At 37.0% G+C, this 14,036-nt stretch overlaps 1 protein-coding gene across 3 annotated transcripts in view; it reads left to right on the forward strand.

Annotated features, from left to right (window-relative positions):
• The window catches only part of HIPK2 (homeodomain interacting protein kinase 2), a 152,038-nt gene extending 138,300 nt beyond the window's left edge, over nucleotides 1-13,738 (forward strand). For all 3 annotated transcript variants that reach the window (XM_088141120.1, XM_088141119.1, XM_007419955.4), the window contains one exon: nucleotides 982-13,738. In XM_088141120.1, the coding sequence (XP_087997246.1) occupies nucleotides 982-1,449 (468 nt within the window). In that variant the 3' untranslated portion in view covers nucleotides 1,450-13,738. The remainder of the gene's footprint in view (nucleotides 1-981) is intronic.
• Nucleotides 13,739-14,036: the final 298 nt, after the last annotated feature.

The following is a 14,036-nucleotide window of genomic DNA, read 5'->3' on the forward strand; positions in this document are numbered from 1 at the left end:
TAAAAGAAAATCACATTGCTGTAGCTTATGCTATGATAACAAAAACTAATTACAGAAAACTGAAATAAATGTGTATTCTCCCACTGTTTATTCTGTTCCTTTTCTTTCCCCTTTCTCTGCGCTGAATTATACATTTTAAATTTCCTGGAGCAAGGACCTTGTCGCGTGTACAGTGATGGCACTGTATCAGTTATACAACAACAAAAACAGCACATTATGGGTTTTCTCATATTGTTAATGGAATAGTGTGGCACTCATACAAACCTGGTAAACAAACTGGTGTCCTTAATCCAGTGGTTTTTCTCCCTCAGCTGCTTTTTTAGAATGACTTTTCCTAACTAGAATTCAACGTGGGAAGAAGCCAATGGGGAGAGGGAAATCTGCAGAGAAACATTAGTCTTTTAAGCATGCTTTGCCTGACAATCTCTGTCCTCCTGCATTCAAATCAAAATTGGTCCATGATATTTTGGGAAAAATATGTTTGCTGGCTACTCTCAAGAAACATAGAAATGAAGGGTACATATGTATTTCCATTGCTCTCAATTTTTTGTTTTTCTTAAGCTGTCCAAGTCTATCAAGTTGGGGGTTTGAGGATTCTTTCAAAAAATGCTCATATTAAAATTTGTATGTATTTGGGGACCATATTTCTCCAAAGATGGAGGAAGTTTTTTTAAAAACTTTTTTGACTATGCATATAGTTACTACAATTTTTGCTAATATAAAGCATTTTTGTACATTATTTTTTACAATATTTAATTTTTATGCATTGGCTAAATTTGCCTCCCCCCTTGAAAATATTGTCCTCCTAGCCATAATGTTATATACAGGCTCTCAGCCATGAATGCAAGACAATCCATGTTGCTCATTTCTTCCACTCAGAGTCCTAGCAAACACTCATAACTAAGAGGGTTGAGTGTTCCAGAGGACAAAGAGTGACCACCAACCCTCACCATCAATTGCTTCTTTCTGTCTTTTGCATAGGCTCAGCAGCACATTGCAACCGATCGCACAGGAAGCCATCGACGACAACAGGCTTACATCACTCCAACAATTGCTCAGGCACCGTATTCCTTCCCACACAACAGCCCTAGCCATGGCACGGTCCATCCCCACCTGGCCGCAGCTGCTGCTGCTGCCCATCTTCCAGCTCAACCTCATCTATACACATATACAGCACCTGCGGCTCTAGGTTCCACAGGCACTGTGGCCCACTTAGTGGCTTCCCAAGGCTCAGCTCGACACACCGTACAGCACACTACTTATCCAGCCAGCATCGTCCATCAGGTTCCAGTCAGCATGGGCCCTCGTGTCCTTCCATCACCCACAATCCACCCAAGTCAGTATCAAGCTCAATTTGCCCATCAGACCTATATCAGTGCATCTCCAGCCTCTGTCTACACTGGATATCCCCTAAGCCCTACCAAGATCAACCAGTACCCATACATCTAAACACTGGAATGAGGAAAACTAAAAGACATTTCAGCACACATTGAGAGGAACAAGGCTGCTTTTATACTGAAGAATGTCACAGGCAAATGAACAATGCAAACGGGAGGCTCAGACAAAACTTGAACAAAGGAGACTTTGAGGAAGAAGGCAGACAAAAGAAGACGAGACACGTCCTACACTTTTTATTTAAAAAAAGAAAAAAAGAAAGAAAAAAAGCTAAAAAGAATGAAAAATAAAAATACAAAAAAAAAAAAATTCTGCACCAAACCACATAGTGGGAGAAGCAGAAGGACCATAATTGTCTGGTCCTGTTTTGGATAACTTCACCAAGAGACTTTTACAGATTATTTTCATCTGATTACAGGAGACTCCGTTTAGGAATTTGTTGTTCAAACCTTCTAATACAAAGTTTCATAGGTGTTTGGGTATATTTTTTTTAATTAAACAAAGAAGCATACAAATTAGGGATTTATCCAGAATTTCAAAAGGGTTATGACTTTGTCTTTGCACTGGTTGCTGTAACCCAAAATAAAAAAAACACAGTGAAAAGTGTGATGTGTTTTCTGTTGATAATGGAATGAGCAAAAAATGAGGGCTGTTTTGGATTATTCCAGCTCTCCCAATAAGTTTAGAAGCACTAGAAAGTTGGGAGGATAGAAGAACACTGAGCAGAAAACACGATCTGGTGAAATCAAAGCTGTGGGGAATATTTGTTCTTACTCTGAGCATCCTGGATAAATCCCTTTTCTTAAAGGAAAAGTCTTTAATAATGTATGATAGAATCTCAACTTCCTTACTTGAAAATACTTTTTTTCCCTGTATTTCTTTGAATAACCCTTCATCATTTGCAGTCCAATCCTAACATTGCCTGCTCTGGCTGATTGCTACTTTGGTCACAACTTCACAAAGCACAAGCATGTGCTGTTGCTGCTGGAACATCACAGCAGTACTGGGAGCAGATACACAATCCCAAATGTTTAGGATTGGGTTGTTAGTGTAGGAGTAGAAGTTCTAGCTGGCCCTTGGTAGAATGTAGCACTATACATCCATACAGCCGTTTTCTACTTTGTGTTAAGCTCCAGTGATACCAATAGACTATTCCTCAATGTTATTGCACAAAAAAGTGATATAACATAGGCATGTAACAAATGTGATTGTCCAGGTATATATGTGTCTGCGTGTGTGAGTGTGTGTGCGCATGTGCGCATGTGCGCGCTGATGCTGCCTTTTCTTGTGGTGTGGTCCTCAGCACAGCCATTATACACTGTCACAGTCTTAGTTTTACATCATTCCCTTGTAGTGCCTTACCAAACTACAGTTGCAGTTTTAAGGGTTTACTTCCACTGGTACGCCTAGAAACGGACTGAGGCTGGTTCGAATTTAATCTCAGCTCCTTTTTCTCTTCCTCCTCTTCCTCCTTGTGTTTGATTGCTTTCCTTTTCTCTAGACTTTCAAAAACAAAATTGTATTGTTTTTCTTGGGTAAGTTGCAAGGGCCAAATGAAGGCTGCTGGGAGTTTGCCAGAATATAACAATCAGTGGGCCTAGGAAGGTTTTCTTGGGGGAGGGGGTGGAATTGAAATGTCTCAGTGGGTTCTTAGCCCCTAAAGCAGCTTTCCAAGCAGTTCCATTTTATTGATCGTGTTATTAGTTGAATTTCCTTCCAGGATGCACAATCCTCCATAATTTTTACAGGTTCATATATTTATTAAAGTATGAATAGAAAAGGGGGTGGGGGAGGCTCCCAGGCTTGCTTTGGATTAGTAATACATAGTACCTCATGTTCAATTGCTATGTCTAAACTGGGGGTATGGGGAGGGGAGTGGGCGAAGGGCAGTTACTTGGAATGAACTTTATATATTTTCACTTGAATGGTTTCAGAAATATGAAAATCAGAGGTATTCTTTCTAGAACATCAGACTCAGACTTGTGCCAAAAGCTGGTTTGGTTTGGTTTGGTTTTCTTCTGTTCTTGAGGAGCAATTGTACTGGAGCTCCTTGACGTGAACTTGGAATGGACTCTGCTACGCTTGTAGCAGGCCTGACCCTAGTTCCCATGGAAACAGGTCTGATCATGTCTAAGCAACATGTTCTGCATTTAGGAGCTAGTTTGGAGATGCCACCATAACTGTTACGGTTTTGATCAGCTTTCCCCAGCCTGATGTTCCCTAACCAGACGTACGTAACTCCCACAATATCCTATTGCAGTGTTTCTCAACTTTGGCAACTTGAAGATGTCTGGATGTCAACTCCCAGAATTCCCCAGCCAGCATGCTATTCTGGCTCATTGCTGGAATTCTGGGGGTTACTGTCCCAACACATCTAGAGCTGGGTGGGGAAAGATGTTTTAATCTGGTGCTTTCTTCACTTTGTCCCATTTCATTCTTACTGTTTTTTTCTTTTTCTTAAAATAACAATAATAATAACAACAGCAATGTTAACAATGGCTGACCAGACTCTATCTTCCACACCAAATTATTTGCATTTTTTCCTTTTTGTATATTCTTTTTAAGAAGGTTTCCAAAGAGAAGTGTTTGTACAATGAAAAAAAAAAAAACTAAAAAATTAGTAGGATATGTTATGGTGACATCAGTAGGTTTTTCTGTTGTGTCAGTCCTTACTGTTCCCTCTGTTGAGATTTGCTTGTATTAGTGATTTGAGGTCGACTGTAAAAAAGACTGTCTGCCTTCATAGACAGTCAGCATGGCTACTAAGCAAAGACTACCAGATCCGGGCTGCAAAAATTTGGAGGATTATTATATGGAAGAAAATATTGGGATTGTCTTTATCTCTTTGCTATCATCTAGTGATCATCATGACCTTTGCAGCCCAGATCTGGTAGCCCCAAAGTAGCAGAGGCACCTGTTTGGGGATGGGGGGGGGGAAATGTCAACAAGTCAATATGGTGGCTGTAACCATGTGATCAAAGACCTGGCCCTTTTTATCGTGTGTGGCAATGCATGCACAGAGGCTGGGCATCGATTATGGGGTTGTGGCTGCCATCTTGACTTGCTTTGACTTCTCTGGACACCCCTGCTAAGAAGTGTCCCAATTTTTCTGGCTTCAGAAAAGAAGTGCTTAGGCAATAGGATAAGATGTTGGGTTAAGGCAGGTCAGTCAGTTGAGAGAAGAGGGAGGGATCTTAGAGGTGGTAAAGATAAAAAGATTGCTCATGAGGGGAGTTGACAAGAAAGACAAGCACAGTTGTCATATCTGAAAGTGGGTACACTTGCTTCACCAGCAGGAAGGAAGGACTCTTACCCCAAGTACTAAGTTGGACACTATTATTTTTCTGAAGTAACCATTATTTTTCTGAAGTAAAGCATTGGAAGCAAAACAGTCTTCTTTTCAGCTATTTAGAAACTGAACCTCATTTTATTTTTAATTTTTAATTCCTCTCTGCTCCTAGGTATACCACGAATAGCCCTTGACTTATGACCATTCGTTTAGTGACTGTTCAAAGTTATGACGGTGCTGGAAAAAAGTGACTTACAACCAGTCCTCATTCTTAAGACCATCACAGCATCCCTGCGGTCACATGATCAGAATTTGGGCGTTTAGCAACCAGAATGTATTTACAATGGTTGCAGCATCCTAGGGTCACGTGATTTGCGACCTTCCCAGATGGCTTCTGACAAAATTAACAGGGGAAGCCAGATTTACTTAACTATCATATGATTTATTTAATGACCATGTGATTCACTTAACAACCGCAGCAAAAAAGCTCATAACATTGGGCACAGTCATGTGATGCCTCATTTAATGACCACACTGCTTAGTGACCAAAATTCCAGTCCCAATTGTGGTCATAAGTTGAGGACTGTAATGTAAAGGCATCTGTCTTTCTGAAAAGAACACCACCTACTGCTTCCCCACTGAAGAAATTCCCCACTGGCAGCTGGGTCTTAATAGAATAGTGTACATTCCTCTGTTCCTGTCAGGCTCATCTGCCATAAAAGCTTCATGCTGCTTAGATCCTTGAGAGGAAGGATTCTACCATTCTATCCTTGTTGTATTACTAATTTTAATTATATTTTAATTTTTGCTTTAATTGCACTTCTATTCCTGTGTATTCTTGTTGTTGTTGTTAATGTTCTCTTAATAAGGTATTTGTTGTTAAGTAAGGGGGGAGGTTCTGTGTCATTAGCATCAGTGTGTTCACCCTTCATGTAGATTTTGCAGGGAAAGGGAGACACAGGGATAGGCTGAGAAACTTGGAAGGAACAAGATGTTAACAAGGCTTCTCAATATGTGGGTAAGCTATGGTGAGTTCTAGGCTTATATATATATATCTGTCTGCCCCCAATCCCACCTCTCAGCAACAAGGAGATTAAAAAGTCCTCCATTCCTGTTTTAAGTACTTGAAATCCGTGTTATGTCCAAATGTGTTCAAGCTATAATTTGTAAGAACAAATTAGAATCTGAATTCATAATTGGAGTCCACCCTTTTCTTATTAACATAGATTAAACATACTAACTAGAGATTAAATACATCACAGTTCTCCATCATGTCCAAAGTATTGTTCTGTAAGTTTGGACATTCTAGGGAACTCTGGTTACTTTAAAAATACTGTAGAACAAAAACATTTCCAGTCTCTAGTGTGTAAAAGACGATTAGAGGGAAAGGAGGAATGTGAAAAGCCCACATTTACTTAGGCTTGTTTACATAGCAGGAATCGTGGTTACATGCCATATTGTAGCTTTTATACAATGGCATATCTCTGCAGTTTCTGGATACCTTCTTATTATATTTTTACCTTTCCAGAAGTCTGCCTTTTTAGGCGTAAACCAAACAGTTGCTAGCTTCAGAAACAGATTTAAGAAGAATGGTAAGATCATGGGAACCTAGTACAAATCTTGCACTGTAGACTTGCTGGATGAGTCACACAACTCCCTAAGCCAAAAGCAAGCAAATCCCAATACAATTTAGCATATTCTGTAGTCCTGTTTGTAAAGAATGACTTATGGACAAAGTAGTAGTATATTGTAAAAATCCAATCCACTGGTATTCCTTCAGTGTGTGAACCCCACCACTATCTGAAGAATTCCTTTGGCACCCAAACCCGCTATTACATTACAATTCTGTAACAAACTCAAAATGCAAGTACTCGTAGTTAAGTTTCGCACTTTAAAAGTGCAGTAGCGGGCGATTTCTATCAACAAGCAGAAATGAAATTTATGAAGCCAGGTAAAGAAAATCCTTGGTCTAGTGACTAATGTTGGCTACTCAAACCTGAAGGACCCAGAAATTCAGTCTAAGCTTTGGTATGTTCTCTTGTAGCAATGCTCAAAATTAAAAGCTATAGTTTCCATTTCTTCCTTCCCAAACTTTTTCTGTTTGGAATTGCAAATTACTTACGATGGAGACTTTTTCTGGTTGCATAATGTGATTATATTTATGTGTTAAATAAAAAGTCCTCCTTTTTTTAAAACTTGTAAACTCTCATTACTTGGGAGAGCATGTTCTCTCTGCAACATTTGGGCATAATATTTATATTGATATATAAATGATTAGCTGATAAGTGATTCGCTCATTAGCTTCTGTCAGGAAAATTTTGAAGAGCTGGTCTTAATGATTTATTTGGCAAAGTTTTATTTAAATATTTTACTTTTTTAAAAAGTGCACACAAATAATTCCACTTTTTCAGGATACATAATTATTCTTATAGAGGAACATGCAAAATACACAGAGAGAGACAGCAAGTGAATGGGGTTGGAAAAAGAAAACTCTTTGTTGATACTGGCACAATTGGAGGGTGGGTTAGTTAAGAGGGACAAGTGAAATAAGGAGGTAACAAAATAAACATACAGAGAGAATGTTTCTGCAACTTGGTGCCTTCCTAATGAATTGGGACTGCAGTGTATAGATTTCTCCTTCATCAGGATGGAAATAATATGGACAGAGTTTGTTACATGTCCTAAAACTATTGAAGATTCTGAGTGTGAAAGGCTATCTTGAGAACATCTTTTTTATAAAGGAAGAAGATGAAGTGTCATTTTTCCAATCTTGGAAAATAAAAACTTACTAAAGCACTACAATATTTTGAGGTAGAAAAGAATGAAAGCTTAGATTTACTTAATACAAAACCACAGTGTCAACTGCTAGCATATCCAATGCAGTGTTGATCAACTGTTTTGGACTACAGGTCACATCATCTTTAGCCAGTATAGCCACTAGTCATGTTGATTCAGATTAATGGGAATTATTATCAAATAGAGGGCACTAAATTAAGGAAGGCTGGCATAGCACGTGACTGGCATTGCACAGACCAAACACGAGCTTGTGTGATATGTATCTGATTATAATTTCTAAGGGGACTATATACCCTGACTTTTTTCTGAATCAATGGAGGAAGCTGATTAAAATCTGAGAAAATAAGTGACAACATCAAGCTATCTGGGTAGCCACAAAGAAATCTAAGGCTGCAATTTAATAAGTCTTGATGTCAGAGCATTGATAATTGAATTGAAGGTAGCCATGCTAGCAATTGCATTGTAAAATTGCTGCAGCATCTCAAAGATGAAATGGATTATGGTGGCATTTGTTGGAAGAAGCAGCCTTTAAAATGTTAGCACAGAGAAACACTAGAGCAGTGTTTTTCAAACTTGGTAACTCAGAATTCAGAATTGAAATCCACACATCTTAAAGTTGCCAAGTTTGAAAAAACACGGCACTAAAATCTTTCATCAGTGTCAAAAGGGGATGGCGATAACCGGATACAAGGGTATTTTCTTTTAAGTTTTAAAGTTTTCTGTGTGTTTGTATGTGTGTGGTGTTTCCTGATACTATTAATATTAGATTTGAGTGCTGGTATGTAATGGATGAGCCATTTGCATAATAAAAAGACATGATGGAATGATAGACCTCCTCTGTCCCCCAGATTTTATCAACAATATACCATTGTTCATAAGAAATAGGTTCAGTGTCATAAATCTGTCCCTGCACCAGATTTAAAACATTCCAACCTGATATTTATTTTTTCTTCTTTAATAGTTGTGTCAGAGGGTCATTTAATAGAGCATTACTTTTGCCCACTATTTTCTTTCACAGTCTGATGTAGCAATGTCTCAGAATCTGGCTTGATAGAAAAAATTATTTACCAACATGAAGGGAAATTAACTCCTGTAAACAAACTTCAGGCAAATAAAATTTCAAACAAGACAAGAGATTCAAAAGTCAAATCATGCTTCTGCTTGCTAAAGAGTTCATTCAAAATCTGGGGGCCAATGGCATGATATAGGAGGCATTTTTTTTTCTTCGTGTCTCATTTTTGTCTTCATCATCAATTGCTTTGTAGATTCAGTCATGCTTTTTGCTGCTGTCCTGAATTGCAGTCATGGTTTGAAGGAGAGAAAAAAACTCTGCTTGCTGTATTATGAATAACATTTTATTATCTGTGACAGCAGTATATATTGATTAAACTGCCATCAGGAATAAATTTGTGCAAATTCCCTTTGTTTCCACAAAGTGCCACTTCCATGTCTTAGTACTAATCAGGGTCTAGGTCAGAGTTATGGCTAAGTGCAGAAAATCAATAAGGAAAATGCTTTGCCACCAGCCCACAAAATGTGAGATATCTGGTGCTGAGGGATTATATCTTGTGTCCTTCAATAAGACAATTCATTGAGAGAGGTCATTTTCTACTCCTGCCAATTTAAGGGACATTGTAACACTGAGTTTGTTGTGCTCCATTCTTCTTCTATGCCAGGCTTGTACACCACAGATTACTCCTACCATTATGCAAGTCCCTTCAATCATCTCTGGAGACAAGAAGAGATATCACACCATTCCATGGGGCTGTTGTGTTCCCTAGGCCTTTTTGTCTCTTGATTTTATTTATTTCTGCTTAGGCCGAAAGAAACTGTCTTGAGCCATCTGTGCAGTTCCTACTCTCTGTTCCCTAAGCCTGTGGGAATCTTGATTTTGCAAGTGCTTAACCAGCTATGTATCACAGTCATCTGAGAAGCTGTGTTCCAAGGAACTGATGTAGGCCCACTGTAGTCCTGGGCTAAGAATGAATGAATGAATGAATGAATGAATGAATGAATGAATGAATGAATGAATGAATGAAACCAGCCTTCTGACTATTCTGCTGTGTCTATACTTTTGAGTGACTCGATTGTGTTGTGTTTTTTTCTTTAAGTCATTGTAAGAGTTTATTGGTTCATAGCACTTGGCTAAAATGACTGGGTCATGTCAATCTTTAGGTGGTAGTACCCTATGGCATGGAAAAGATTATGCACATCCAAAATGTCAGGTGTCTGTGATGTTCACAAGAATTTTCAAGCCAGACAAGTGAAAGGGTGATAACCAGTGAATGTAAAAAGAAAAAACTTCTTACAGCAGAAGGAAACACATATGTAGCAAGTATGTTAAGTGGGCAATTAGTAGAAATTGTCAGGAGTCTCTGATACTTTTCTAACTATAGCAAATAAGAGTGAACCTTCATTTCTTATGTACGGGTTAGTAATGTCCTTCCACTCTTAGCAGTGCTGCTATATTAGACTTTACATGTGCATATTAAAGAAAAAAGCTGTACATTAATCTTTTGCTTATTATAGTTAAATCAAGAAAGGCAATACATATTTTTTTCCAAATATGATACTTTTACTGCACTGATAAATATTGTGATCTGTAATCCTAACTGCAGCTGTTGGAGAAGCTGCTTGCCAGTTCACACCCAAATGTGCGTGTGTGTTTGTGTGTGCATGTATGGTAGCTAAGGGCATCTCCTTCCTCTTGCTCTTTCCTGAAAGAAATGGGGTAATGCTGCAGAATGGAATCAAAATGTTTATCTCACCATCAAAGTGAAGCGAAGGAGTAATTGAGGTGCTGGGATTCAACCAGTACCAATAGTGACCTGTCTGTTTTTCAATCAGTAAATTATGGCTATATTTGAGATACATTGGTCTGGAATTTCTGTCAGAAGATATATTCATTTGCCATCCCTGTTTTAGTTTTGACTCATTCGCTAGTTTCTGTATATTTCTAATGTTCTCTTGTTTGCTATGGTTTTAGAATATCTATGCTCTGTGACTCCGCTGAAAGCAAATCTCCCTGCCCTGGATTCTGGTGTCTGAGCTGATTAAACAGGGATTCCAGAATCCAGACAGGACACTTTGTTTTATGTATAAAGAAGGATTAATATACTTAACTTACAAAAACTGTGACCTAGTGGCAATAATTACCTCAAATGTGGGCATTTATCTTGGTTTTAGCCTTTTTTCTGAAAACATGTAGCCAGCCTGAAATTTGGGATTTAAAAAAACAACAACAACTTATCTGTATGGGCAGATTATGATAAATGCCTGCCCTGGTCATCTTGAGTAATCTTTAAAAATAAAATAATGAAATCTAGGATCAAATGAATCTTTTATGTATTTTAATTAATTGTGACATTAAAATGCACATGTAAGTATGTTAGGTTCATAGCTACTGTAAAGAGCTTCGGCTTTTTGAAGATATTTAACGAATCGCCTTTTAAACCAATATGAACTAAACAACAATCTGTATTTCTGGCTACATTTTATAGTTATAGTATTTTATAGTTTACATTTAAACTGGTACTTTCTAACTAAATGTTATGTTTTTAATAATATCTTCAGAATCTATCCTTTACTTTTTTTTTTGTTTTCCTTTTTAAAAACAGAAGTAGAAATGTGTCTTTAATATGTACATTCTGTTCTGAGATATAACATAGTAGCAGAAAGTCAGATCAAATAAAATAATTCCAAAGTTTAATTTTTTAAAAAATCACTCCATACATGTTAAAAGTATAGTCCAAAAGATTACCTATTTATTTTTGAATTAAAAATAAAATAAACTTTTGGGGATGAATCAGGAAGCACAGTAATTCCCAGTCATTTCACATGTAAGCTGCAATCCTAAATACATTTACAAAGCAGTAAATCCCAGGAAACACAGTGGGATTTACTTCTGGGTAAACCTGTGCATGGTTAGACTGTCAAGGTCCTAAATTTGAAGAAAAATACCTGTATGATGAGATGAATGAATATATTGAGCAAGGTATGTATTTTACCGCTGAGTGACTCTGGGCTAGTTCATACCAGTATGTTTTATTTTGTGTTTATGAGTTTCATAATATGTGAAGCAAAATTGTACACTTAGAATGATCTTGTAAAAATGGCAATCATGGATCACAGGTGCATTATGTTTGGCTTTTACTAAAAATCTCAGAAGCACTGCATCATTCTGCATCCCAGCGGTAGTCTATTATACATGGAAATCTTTCAGTGCAGGAATAGTCACTTATATATCCCACCCATGTACATGTTCACAATAAGGAAATTGTATGTGATGAAATCCTCAAATATGAACTGTGGGTTCCTGAGACAGGCTCTTGAGAAGCAGTAACAGGCAGTGCTTAATTTTGACACTATCCATTTTTCTCTCCTAAATAAATCAAATTATACTTGTCCCTCTAGATCCACTTTGAATCTTAAACTAAATATAAGCAATTGGACCAGATCCTTGTACATTTAGTTGCCTGTTGTCCAATGACAGTATATAAAATGCTGTTTCCATTTAATGGTTGTAGTGAATTATATATTTGGATGTATACAGTCTGTTGCTTTCTTCCTCTTTCTTCCTCCTTCAGTTCTGCTTATGGCAGAGAAATAAATATAAATGTAAATCTTCTGCTGGCCAAGAGGTATTTACAGGAGTAAATACTGTATGCAGGAACTAACATGCAAATAATTGTCTGAAGAGCTAAGCTTAGTTGTGAAGTTAACAATCATAGCAAAGTTCCTTGTATTCTTCATACGGCAGATTGACAAGTTATGGTGGAAAGGGAGAAATTCATTGTTTTTAGGCCTGACCAAAAATCTGTAGTTTTAATGGCAGACCTCAGTCCCCTTTCAATAAATTCATTTAAAGCCATGGTATCTACACTCTAGCTCACATTACCAAAGCAAATCTTGGCATACAGCTGTGCCACCATTTAAAAAAACCAAAATGGGAGGCCATTTATGAATGCAGGCCTTAAGACAATGGAAGGATTTGGCTTCTATAGTTCTTGGCAACAACTAACAACCAACCCTTCTTCTTAGCTACCAGTTACTTGTTCTATCAAGTTTGGGTTTTTTTAATGGCGCTTTTTGTGCCAAAATTATATACAGACAAAAATGTGCAGTCTCAAAATTCTGTACCAAAAGCTCTCCCCCACCACCCCAAAAGCAAATAAGACAATAGCTTTATTACAAAGGGGAGAAACAAAGGAGGTTTCGTTGTCAGTTGAAGTCTATATTATTGTAGTTATAGGAATACAAAATAGGGAAGATACTTGTGAATATTTGGGTTCTTCTAATGTAATTGAGAGGATTTTTTTATACTAATTTGTTGCCCATAAGCCAAGTAGCTCCAAGAAAACATTCTACCCAAGAAGAGATAGGCATAAATTTTGAAACTATTTACAAACACAAAGAAAGTACATCTCCCCATCTTCTACTTGTTTGATATGTTGAAGATTTCTTTTCTTACATATAATACCATCTCATCTCCAAAATTCCAGGAAAGCCCTGATTTTTGACTGTATGGTTCTATATTGAGTGTTAATCCATGTTAAAACTTAGTGAAATTATTGTGTGCAACAGTATTTTCTTGTGTATTGCATTTTTTCTTTTAATTTTCTGTGAATTGTCCTCTTTTTTCCCTTTTCTTTTTCTTCTCTTTTTTTCCTTTTGTTAGTATTTTTCCCTTTCTGGTAATGTCTTTGAGAAAAAAAAAAAAAACAGAAGAAACTGACGTGTCGTAGAATTATATGTAACCTATTCCTTAGTCTCATATTATAGGTATGTTATAAGAATGGATATTTTACTTGGCTTTAGAATGTTTTACAAAAAACCTAATTCTTAACCAATCAAGTTCTTGCTACTAAAAAAAAAATCTTGTGTTTCTCATCATGACGTTGTGTGCTTCTAATTAATAATCATTTTCGTTGTAGAAAAATGGAGTGAATTTATATTAGACTTGAAAACTAATAATAGCATTGTAAATTTATGAAATGATTTTAACAGAAAAAAGCATTATAGAAAATATAGTTATTTTAATTGTAATATTACTAACTGTAGGGTGGAGAAGGGGGTCCCGTTGTGATGAACTATGTTATAGCTTGTTATTCACAGTTTCTTTTTGATCATTTTTTCGGTCTCTGAGGTGAAACGAGTTATTAATCAGAATTTGTAAACTCACATATGCATATTGTATATGTGTAGAAATGTAATCACACTTTGTCTTGGAATCACATTAAACTGTTTTAAGTCACTGTATTGCCTGCTTGTCTTTTAACTGGCATGGGTGTGATATAACAGTAGGTTTTTTTTTTTTTTTTAACTCTGTGAGAAATTGGACCTGATATGTTTTTTGAATGAAAAAATACTGACAGAACACCTACAAAGGCCATCAGTTGTTATCCATGTGTAGCATCTAAAAGATATAATTTACTATTTTACTGAATGTCCCATTCAGCTGTGATGAAGTAAGATTGGGCTTTGGAGAGAAATGCTATGTACTCTGGTTTCCCTCACCCATTCACTGAGATTCTAAATGTTAATATTTTATTTCTCT

Source organism: Python bivittatus, unplaced genomic scaffold, assembly GCF_059951505.1.
Source record: "Python bivittatus isolate LINGU-HERP-01145 unplaced genomic scaffold, Pbiv_v1 ctg000330_np1212, whole genome shotgun sequence".
In the NCBI taxonomy this organism is placed as follows: Eukaryota; Metazoa; Chordata; class Lepidosauria; order Squamata; family Pythonidae; genus Python; species Python bivittatus.